A 12067-nucleotide genomic window follows, 5' to 3' on the forward strand; every position below is an offset into this window, starting at 1 on the left:
GCGGAGTGGGGACAACAGAAACACTAGAGGGCAGAGTGGGGACAACAGAAACACTAGAGGGCAGAGTGGGGACAACAGAAACACTAGAGGGCAGAGTGGGGACAACAGAAACACTAGAGGGCAGAGTGGGGACAACAGACACACTAGAGGGCAGAGTGGGGACAACAGACGCACTAGAGGGCAGAGTGGGGACAACAGACGCACTAGAGGGCAGAGTGGGGACAACATAAACACTAGAGGGCAGAGTGGGGACAACAGACACACTAGAGGGCAGAGTGGGGACAACAGAAACACTAGAGGGCAGAGTGGGGACAACAGACGCACTAGAGGGCAGAGTGGGGACAACAGACGCACTAGAGGGCAGAGTGGGGACAACAGAAACACTAGAGGGCAGAGTGGGGACAACAGAAACACTAGAGGGCAGAGTGGGGACAACAGAAACACTAGAGGGCAGAGTGCGGACAACAGACGCACTAGAGGGCAGAGTGGGGACAACAGAAGCACACACCATTTGTTTTGTTGTGAGGTTCACAGTTAAACAGAGGAGGGAGCTTAGACAGAAAGGAGTGAGTCTCCAGAGGGATGGTGGGAGAGATAGTGGTGGGAAAGGGAGAACAATAGAGGGAGGGGGATAGAGGGCGAGAGAAGGAGTAGGAGGAGGTATATAAATCTAAGGGAGGAAATGGGAGTAGTGAGAATACTTTCTACTGCTTTCAGCTCATCAAGATAGCGGATAAATCTGAAGCACCGAGCTGGATGGTGTCTCTCACACACGCACACACACACACACACCTGCCTTGAGAACAAGTCTTCCTTCCTCTTCATCTGTCTATGATGTTCATCTCTGATCTCTGTGTAAAAGGGGCTAGTTTAAAACAGTGCAACAAGGGAAAAACAGGAAACGAGTTGAAAAACACCATAATCTCTATGAGGGATTCTCATTAATACCAGACCACGCTAAGATATGATTCATACAGAAATGCAGGCACTCACACACACACTCACACATATAAGACAAATAACTAATTTATAACCTTGCTCATGTTTTACAAAACAAAACATGCCAGTCACCAGTCCATAGCATTTCTTCCATTTTGTTTGATTTTCCCAGGTTTAAAAGTTTCTTCCACCTCTGTTTAGTCTGTCCAGTAAAAACTATGATCCCCAGTTTCCCCTTTGGCTATTGGCTTGGGAAAAACTCCTCCATCCAACCATCGCCTGAGTCCAGCTCTGCCCCTGAACCATCGCCCAATCCAAAGGCTCCTCCTCCTGAGGGCCCGCCTCCATATCCATACGATGACATGTCCTGATTAGCTGTCCTCTGGTAGCCTTGTGGCTGACCCCCAACGCCAACTCCCCCAGGTCCGTAGGGTCCCCCCCCCCCTCCTCCTCCCCCTATTCCTGGACCCCCAGGGCCCGGCCCAAAGCCCCCCATTCCAGGCAGCCCCTGCCCCATCACACCCTGGTTCATCCCCTGGTTCATGACCATGGGTCGGGGCTGGTTGGTCCTGGGCTGACCCCCCATGTGAGGGCCCATCATTGGGCCTCCCATGCCCGCTGCTGGGTTGCCTACTCTGGGATCCATTACCTGGCCCATCCCCTGGCCTGGGCCCTGGAAATGTTGCTTGGCCATGCGCGGGGGCTGCCCCGGCTGCATACCATAGCCTTGGGGGGAGCTAAACCCAACCATGTCTCCTCCCCCACCCCCTGTAGTCCTTCCAACTCCTCCCCCCATGGCCTGCATACTTTGTCCTTGTTGCTGTGGCCAGCCACCACCTCCCATACCACCACCTCCTCCTGCTCCACCTCCGACTCCCAGCATGCTTTGCAGTCTCTGGGCCTGGGCTTTGGCGTTGGGTGGGCCTTTGAGGGCTTGCTGAGACATTGAGTTCATCAACATTCCCTGTCCCCCATACCCTCCTGCTCCGCCACCTCCGGCTCCTCCAGGCATACCTCCGACCCCAGGGCCAGCGACTGCCTGCCTCTGGGGCCCTCCGGCTGGGTTGTGCTGGGGCGGAAGGCCCATTGGGGCTTGGACACTTTGGCTCTGGTGCTGCTGCTGGTGCATCATTTGGCTCATCGTGGGATTGAGGCCATACAAGGAACCCTGGTTGGACCCTTGGCCACCGTAGGAGAGTCCCATGTCGGGTTGGGGCCCCACTGAGCCCCCCTGGGGCTGAACGGAACCCATCTGGACCATCTGCTGTTGTTGGTTCTGCTGCTGCTGCTGTTGCTGCTGTTGTTGTTGTTGTTGCTGTTGTTGCTGCTGTTGTTGTTGTAGGATTCGGGCAGCACGGATGTTCTGAAGAGCCTGGGTCCTGGATGCCATCTCCTGAGGAGTACCTGGAAGAGAAAGAGGTAGGAGACAGGTTAGGGGGAGGGAACACACTGAGGAGTACCTGGAAGAAAAAGAGGTAGGAGACAGGTTAGGGGGAGGGAACACACAGAGCAAAGAAGGCAGAGACATTAGATGGATAGAAAATAGAAAGACAACAGCAGTTAGAAAGGATTGTATACATGGGTTTGGGAGGATTGTGATCCTTCCAGGGCCATCCCAACAGTTCATGGACAGCCATGGATCAAAAGACTAGGCATGCCCCGATCGATCGGCCACCGATCGTTATCGGCCGATAATCAGTATAAATATGCGATCGGTGAATTCCGATAATGAGTCATATTTGCCGATCGCGGAAACCGATCGAAAAACATGATCCAATTCTTAGCGGAGATCTCACTCGCCGTCTGTCTCAGACACACGGATCTGCAAACTGCCGCTCCTCCTCCTCCTCCCTTGCCCCTCCCGCACCCGTGTAAACACAGAGGAGGGTCCTCTGCTCTAGTCTATAGTGCATTTGACCGTGAGCTAACGTTAGCTACCTAGCTATCGTTACTGTTTAAACAAAATTACCCAGTCAACTATTCACTTTTAGTAGGCATTGTCTAACTCTAACGGTATCTAGCCAGCTAGCTACTGATAGCTCCTGATATCAACAAATGCTCCAGCAAGTCTAGTAGTGCATGGTGATACCTCCGTTAGCTCACGTTAGTTCACTGTTCAAAACGAAATGTCCCATTGAACTAAATAGTTCACTGAGGCGTTGTCTTAACGTTATCTAGCCGGCTAGCAGTAGCTACAGATAGCTCCTGATATCAATGTCTTATAACATTGATTCGATGCGTATTCGAGCCCCGGCTTGCATCGCAGTCACAAACGGGGCTAGCTGAGGGAGTAGGGTATATCTGCAGAGCCGCAGCCGCAGATATACCCTGCTGTGCTGAGGGCATGCTGAATGTGATTTAACCAAAGCAGAGTATACACACAGACAGTGGAGATAGCGAGCATTTTGACTTGTTGCGTGGCGGCGATGTCTCGCAGATAATACAACTACAAGTATAATTATATAATATATATATTAAAAAAAAAAAAACATATATATATATATATATATGGGTCATTCTACGAAAGCTTGCCATTTTCACTTTTTAATGTTTGATTTTGAAAGTATTGTTTTAAAAGTTTTGGATTTTTTTTTTTATTAAGTGGATTCTTATCTCTCAGACAAATGTACCGTGCCATCTCAGGCTATTATATTTTTAATTGTTTTCACATTTAAACAACATGCATATTTGTTTTTCGTCAGCCCTGTTACTACATATCAAACACAACCAAAAACAATCGATATCGGATCGGTATCGGCCGATATGGCTCAAGACGATCGGTGATCGGTATCGGTGGCAAAAAGCGTGATCGGGGCATCCCTACAAAAGACTGATCCATTAGTGTCGAGAGAACCACTGTATTTTCACAGACAACTGTTTACTTTGCCAAAGCACCCGCCTTTACTAATTTTGTTCAAAGCCTACTGTAACTGAGGGGTACAATTCCCTGACTGTATTACTAGATATGATACTTACTACCACTACCTTTGTACTTAATATTCGGCCACCCAGTACACGGCATAAATATATTATGATGAACACTGTCACGTAGATGAAACGGATCCAACACAAATGTACGAATTAGAAATAGGTCTTTATTTCTACACAGCGATGGTGTGTAGAGCAAGCACTTAATCAAATCAATCACATTTATGAATGGAAATTAGTATGCACTTTTATGGCAAGAGTATTCGTCGGTATATCAATAGAGAATGTCCAATCTCTGAAGGCGCAGGTGGTACATATACGACCTGGAATAGTTTAAGGAATAACAGCAATGATACTTTAATGATTATATACTGGACACACTAGGGGGGGTTAATCCGGTCGCTTGTAAGCCGACAGGAGTAGGAAGGGGGGGGGGTAGAATCCGGCTGCCTCATCCGGCCAAGGGTATCCCAGGTGAACCCACTGTAGTGCCGTTCAATGCGCCGGCGATCCTTGGACCACAGATGAAAGCAGGTGGACTCTTTGTGGGCCGGCGTCCTCCGGTCCACGGAGGAGAGACGTGAAGCGACCTCGTCTTGCAGAGCGTCTCCTCACCTTGCGTCCTCTCCAGGGGGGGGGGGTTCCAACACACGGCAGTGTCGGGGGTCTTTATCCATGGAATAATCAACGTACACAAAGCATAATCCGTGCCTGGGAAGGCGGGCTGTCGTCGGTAGAATAATCCGGTATACAGGTCCACTCGCTCGTCGGCTCTGGGGCTCCTCGGGTGCAGCTTCACGTGGGGTCAACCACCCTGGATAAGCAGCCAGTTCTCTGCCCGAAACGATGGGGTACTGACTACGGTAGTATTCTCACCGCACGAAGCACTATATATTAACAGACTATTATTAGCTTAATAGACTACGTCCAACTCGACGATATAGTGCCAAATATGACTATTCAAATATTAATATACACGATGTCTCAATACCGATGGTAGGCGAACTTGGCCTTACTCCCACACGTGGCGTCGCGGGGAGGCTTTACGTCTGTGACTCTATTGGAGGGTAAGAAACTGGACTGAAAAGAAAGTCCTACTTTAGTAGCGCAGTATATATACGCACTATGAACAAATAGTCCCATTAGTGGTGCGGTAGCCAGATTCCTACGCGGAACTAGGACTTGTTCGTACATGTGGAGCGGTACGTTTGAACTGGGTCTGAGGGGTATGGCAGCCTGGCACCAAGGTCTCGACCAATAGTAGAATGGAGACTATTATGGGATGTTCAGTAGGCTAGAATGGATATTCAATGCATATTGTACAAGGAATATACAAGGGATATCAGGGAATATTAGAGAATATACAAATACAATTAAATATATATATATAAATAAATATATATATTCGGTTTAATCTGGCCCTTCACAACACCTACCATGCAAAATAAAACCAAATTCAGAGCCAATAGCTCAATCCCTAGAACCATTAGAACCATGGCTGTGGCAGCCAGTGCAGAGGCACACTGGTGTGGAAATGCTTCTAAATCCCCCCACAAACCACTTACTGACATCACTCTAATCCCTCACCTCACGGCTCAAACCACTTCAACTGTTAATTTGTACCATTTAGGACAGATTAGGAACCGAGAGTCAGAATAAACAGATCAGACTAGTGAATGGAAGTAAAAGTAATGCAATATTACAAACAGTACGTTATTGTCCAGGTAGGCAAGAATAACACTAAGACATCTGTGGGTTGATTTAACCTGCCATCCTTGATTAAATCAAATCGGTAAAAAGCTTAAAGGAAAACGCCAACATTTTGGGAAATTAGCTTATTTGCCATCTTCCCTGGAGTTAGACAAGAAGATACATACCCTTTTCTTCTCTGTGAGTGCAGTAGGCTTAGGGAACGCCCGCACCGTTAGGTTAGTTGTAACGTTAGTTTAGGTTCGTGTTAACGTTAGATAATGTACAAAATAAACGTATTTCCTTTAGACGTAGCTCTTTTATTTTGAAACTCCCCGACCGGAAGTAAAAATGATGCCTCGTTTTCTGCTTACGCGTCCGGTTCTGCGTTTGTTGGTTTTCGTTAGCTAGCAGCATATCAACACCAGCCATGGGAATACCGTATTCTAAATTGTGGAGGCTTTTAATCGTCAAGGTAAGAGGATTTGAAGGCATGGTATCCATAAACTTCAATCGGTTCGGATCCTTTGAATGAAATGAGAATGTAAACAAACACTGGCGTCACGTTAGAAAGTATCACTGCGTTGCGTGAAATCACTGACTGAGCCCAGAGAGGAGTGGTTCGGCAAAAAATAGTTCAGAGTATATTTGCTTAGAAAACGTAATTGTCAAATTAAATTATTTTTTATTTCTCCACGTGGTAAATACACAGGTCACAACATGTTTACAGGAACATTTTGGAGTTGTATTTGGAGTGCATTTCGTGACTGTAGGGAACTTCAGGGTAAAGGACAGCCCCACTTCCAGTGATGAAGCTAAGCTACGCTAACGGTGCGGGCGTTCCCTAAGCCTACTGCACGCACAGAGAAGAAAAGGGTATGCATCTTCTTGTCTAACTCCAGGGAAGATGGCAAATAAGCTAATTTCGTCAAATGTTGGCGTTTTCCTTTAAAGCCGATTCATACTTGATTTCAGTGTTTGTGGTATTCAGTCTCTGAATGTCAGACAGAATGAGTGTTCTGTCACCATTGCAACGACACTGTCTGCTTTAACACAAGGTTTTGGACATGTGTGACAGCACTCGGACCAGGGCTCGAGACTAACGATGTCCCGTCGTCCCGGTGACGATCAAATATTGATTTGGGACGAACAGAAATCTTTTTTGGGACGCAAACAGGACGGAGAGGATTTAATTTTTTTTACAGGAAATGTCAATTAGCCGACTGTCAGTGCGCGCATATATTGCGGTCAAATGGTGAATGTCTCGTGCTGACTAAGTTCACAGAAGTCTAAACGTAGCGTGATTTGCCAAATCCAATGACTATCTCCGCCTCCCAACGCAGCGATACGCTAATCCAGCATCAAGCTCCTACCCACCTCTCATCAGCATTGCAGCAGCGTCACACCACAAATGAATCTCGCATCGAAAAAGAAAAACGTGTTAACAGGTGAGGGAAATCTCTCTTACCTAGGCTTTCTCCACTGGTATTTAACCCTGGTTGACACAGTGAATGACAGCTGGTAATTGACAGTCGCACGGCACGAGACCACTGTACAAGAACCGCGAAAAGATCAGAATGTTATAAAAAAAAAAACGCACTATATTGTGGCATCCTCTCAGTGAAGAGAGCACCGCAAACATGCTGCGCTATTTGAAGAGGATAAACACAGACCCAAACTGACTAACAGGGAACTGCATCCAGCAATACTACCCCTGAGTCTAAGGTAAGGACACATTTAAATCACAGAAGTGTAATGTTAGTCTATTGGAACTGTATACAGTTATCGACACGTTCTAGTTATAGCGGCTTATTGCTAGCTAACGTTACTGACTAACGTATCAGACTGCAACTGATTAATCCATAGTTCACACTATTTTATTCTTATTTTTAATATTATTATATTGTTATTCCTATTTTAGTCCCATTGACCTAAATGTTTATTGTTGTTTAATGTGAGCGATACATAGTCTGCTCTGTAGTGCCGAATTTCCCTCTGGATTATTAAAGGATTTCTATTCGATTCTATACTAATCGAAACGAACGCGGAGAAATAGACAACAGGCTATAGGCGAACTTCACTTCAGCTACACGATGAATCCATATTCAGTGAGGAGGGCCCGCTGGAATTTAGCAGCAGTTATCAATATCGACCAGGAGGACAGCGTGATCTAAGCGACATGTTTAATTACTAGTCAAGTGTCATTACTTTAGTTATCAAAGGTGGAATCTCTGGACGCAATGACATTATATAGTTTAAAGCTAAACTACGTTTTTCTTTCTTGTTAGAAGAGGGATACCTTATTCAGTTAGATTTGATTTGATCTTTATTTATCTCTAACATTTTCAACCATAAACACACATTTGTAATAACAAAAAAAACTAAAAACTAAATAAAATACAAATACATTTAAATATATTTTCCTATGGAAGGAAAAATCAACATGGCTCCAATTGGTTGACTATAACAGCACTGTGACCAAATATCCCTATACTAGCACCTTCAAGTCAAGTCAAGTCAAGAGTTTTAATTGTCACGGCATACAGGTATACAATGAAATGCGGGTGGTCTCGCCCGCAACGATGTGCAATACAGTGGTACAACATATAATAGAATAAAAAAATTAAAAAACAACATTGTGTAACAGGTAACATGGAGTGACATCTCGGTATCTGTACATAGTTATTTACAGAGCATATGGGACATGCTAGTTAGCTTTGGTAGTGCAATACACTGTTCCTGTTATTCTAATTTAAAGTGTCCTTTCCTTTTGGCCATAAGTGTGCGTGTGTGCGACATGAGTGTGTGCCCGCTCATGTTAAAGTGTTAAGTGGCTGCTCGTGTGTGAGCGTGCACAGCGTGCGTGTCGTGTGTGTGTTCATGTGTGCTTGTGTGTGGATAGTTCAATGTTCTGAGCACTCAATGTTCATTGTTCAGGGCTCTGATGGCCTGGGGGAAGAAGCTGAGCCTAAGCCGCTCTGTCCTAGTAGCTGGGGTTCGCAGGCGTCTGCCTGACCTCAGCAGCTGGAACAGGCTGTTATTGGGGTGGTGGTCTTTCATTATCCTGCAGGCTCTGGATTTGCACCTCTTGTTGTATAGAACCTGCAGGGGGGGTAGTGCAATACCCGTGGTACGCTCGGCTGAGCGCACCACTCTCTGTAGGGCCTTCTTGTCCTGTGCCGTGCTGTTTCCATACCAGGCAGTGATGTTTCCGGTCAGGATGCTCTCTACAGCTCCTGAGTACTCACCTTGTTACTCTTGTGAAATCTTTCCACCTGGGAGACTTTTGACTAAATAAATGTATTCTCCCCTTCTCTGAATGGTGTTTATGGCAATAACAACTATAGACGACAAAACCAAAGTAAAGAAATGACATTTGATTTTTGGGACGGTTACATTCACTTTGGGACGGTTACAATTTTATTTCGGGACGGTTCTGGGACGGTGGTGAAAAAAGTTAGTCTGGAGCCCTGACTCGGACCCCTTGCAGACCTACACACGGTCACATGAGGCAACAATCGCAACATATTGCCGTTGACGCCACACGTTCCCCACAAAGTATAAACCGTGTTTTATTAGGAGGGTGCAAGATGGCTACGGAAGCGAGATGACATCACGTAAAAGTAAAAGGATAGCCCAACTGACTGAATAATCAATGCCCTTATAATCAAAATAATCTCTGAGCAGGAGAGTTGACTTAGGATACAGGCAATCATTTCCTCCCCGGGTAGATAAACAAACAGGTATTTTTATACGCTGATAATACGCTGATGGCCCCATCGCCCCCGGCTCTTCCTCTCAGACAGACTCTTGATGGCTATAAATGGCTCCCAACTTGACTCTCCTCATCCCTCTTTGTGTTCCTCCCATCACATTTTCTCTCTCGTTTTTCTCTCCATCCTCCAACCGCTCTCGGACCGTCTACCTATTCCATCCTCTTCCAGTCCCCCCTCCCTCCCCCTCCTCCTCTCCCACTTCTCATCCATCTCTCAGACTCCACCGGAACTCTGGGGGATCCAGGACAGACAGGTTGCCTTGGTAACAGGCTGAACAGGAATATTCTGTATTTTTCCGGAGGGAGGGAGTGAGACAGAAAGAGAGCGAGAGAGAGAGAGAAAGAGAGAGGGAGGAGACTGAAGAGTAGCGGAGCACTAAACAACGTCTCCGCCAGAGAGGACACAGATTGGTTGAAGATTACCTTATGTTCATACGCTGGCACTGTCTGTGTATGTTCTCTATATGTGTGTGTGTGTGTATTTGGGTCTGCCCGTCTGTAAATATGTCTGAGAACGTACTGAAATAAGTAAGTAGACGTCTGGGCATGGCAGGTTTATCTAGTCATCAAGTCAAACATGCTACGATAGTGAGGTAGTCATGTACTGTATATTTACCTTCTAGGGATACAGAGGTCCATAAGTGTACCAGTATCAGATTATCAGCTTGACAAAAACAGGGTAGCAGAGAATGTCCCCCAATACTAAGATCTAAGAGCGTGACATATGTAACATGTCAGAAATCACAGGCAACGCTATTTGATTTCCTACATTTTTGGCAGAGAGGCATGTTAGAACTCTCTGATGGAGAAGAATGGATTGTGTAATCTCAGTTGTTATAGTTTAAGGACCACAGACTAATGATGTAAGTCTATACTGTTCAGTAAAACAATGGTTTGTAATTAAGTTTGTGTGTGTGTGTATTCACCTTGGTACTGGTTGACCTGCGGGTATGGAGTCCTCTGGCCTTGTCCCATCTGTCTGGGGAGATGATGCTGCTGTTGGAGCTACACACACACACACGCACACGCACACACACACACACACAATGTTCACTAATTTCTGCAGTATATTTTCTTCACTGACACAATATATCATTATAATAATAATACATTTAATTTATAACGCACCCTACATTCCTGAGAGTCTCAGAGTGCTACAGAGTTAAAAAGAATAGAATACAAATGGATATAATTTTTTTTATAATTAAATAAAAAATATATAAAACAATATATCATTGAGTCAGGATCATTATGGAATGTCTGCCTAACAGTGTAACAAAGATGGGCTTGGTGTTAATTAAGTGCTGGCTTCTCACAGTCTGAATACCTGCTGCTAAAGCTACTAAATATTGTATGTCTGTCTAGCCAAAGGTGTGCTTTTAAGTGGAGGTATGATATCCATTTAATACAGATAGTCCCAGAAGGAGCGGTTTCCTCTCAGACTACTGTGTGTGTGAGTGTGTCTGCCCTGCCAATTAAAACCAACATAGTGCGTGTTGACTTCAGAGTTCAGAACTCTTTAACACCGGATTCCCCCATGGAGAGAGAAGTAAAAAGAAAACACCAAATTATCACAGCAGGTGGCGTGTGGACGCACGCACGCACGCACACACACACACACACACACACACACACACACACACACACACACACACACACACACACACACACACACACACACACACACACACACACACACACACACACACACACACACACACACACACACACACACACACACACACACACACACACACACACACACACACACACACACACACACACACACACACACACACACACACACACACACACACACACACACACACACACACACACACACACACACACACACAGCTGAGATGAAAGGAAATTGTGAAGGCATGGGAGAGGGCTGGTTGAGGATAATTATACATGTGACCAGACAACAGAAAAGGAACAGGAGAGGATGAGCTGCTCTAGAGTAGACACACGCGCACAAACACAAGTATGTGGGCACACTCATACATGCACACGTCACGTATGTGGGCACACACACACACACACACGCACATTACGTGGGCTTACTTGCTTACTTACTGCTTGACATCATGTATGTATTAAGGTGTAGTAGTGTGTCTCACCTGCTCTGCTAGTAGTTGCTGCTGTTGCTGTCTCTGTTCTCTGATTAGCTGTTGTTTCTGCTGCTCCATCATGTGGAGCTGCACCCTCTTCTCCTGCTCCATTGCCATCATCTGCTTCATCATGGCTGCCTGCTGCGGGTTGCCTAGGTAACCTGGAGGCGGACCCGCACCCTGGTTTGGTCCCACACCTGAAGCCACACCCCCGGCAGGGTGAGGGGGCGGAATAGCCCCCGGTGGCCGAGACATTCCCACCACCCCCTGTTCCTGGAGAGACAAAGAGAAGGACTGGTCAGTTGGTCTGTCAATCAATCAACGAAACAGTTAGGCAAGGCAACCACAATCATGTTTGTGTAGCACTCTTGAAAAGGGCAAAAAGCCACATTTAAATAGAAAAGCCACATTTAAATAGAAAACAATCAACACAACCAGTTTGTAAAGGTAGGAACAGGAGGCCTTGTCTAGACAGTCCTTTACCATGCAGGCTGCAATTCAATACAGACCTAGTTAAACCAAAGTCTCTCTCAAGAGAAGTCCGCTCACTCCAACGCCATCTTGATGACGGCAACTAACGAGACTAACCAGACCTGACCCCCTTCTACAGATGCCGCCACCC

The 12067-nt window shown here is 46.1% G+C and overlaps 1 protein-coding gene across 1 annotated transcript in view; it reads right to left on the reverse strand.

Moving 5' to 3' along the window:
- Positions 1-215: 215 nt before the first annotated feature.
- maml3 (mastermind-like transcriptional coactivator 3) overlaps positions 216-12067 on the reverse strand; it is a gene marked incomplete at its 5' end in the record, with an annotated part of 329880 nt that continues 318028 nt past the window's right edge. The window contains 3 exons of the mRNA XM_084318854.1: positions 216-2343; positions 10258-10336; positions 11455-11718. Coding sequence (XP_084174980.1) covers positions 1181-2343; positions 10258-10336; positions 11455-11718 — 1506 coding nt within the window. The 3' untranslated portion in view covers positions 216-1180. The remainder of the gene's footprint in view (positions 2344-10257; positions 10337-11454; positions 11719-12067) is intronic.

This window comes from Notolepis coatsorum, assembly GCF_963971535.1.
Source record: "Notolepis coatsorum genome assembly, chromosome: 7".
Classification (NCBI taxonomy): Eukaryota; Metazoa; Chordata; class Actinopteri; order Aulopiformes; family Paralepididae; genus Notolepis; species Notolepis coatsorum.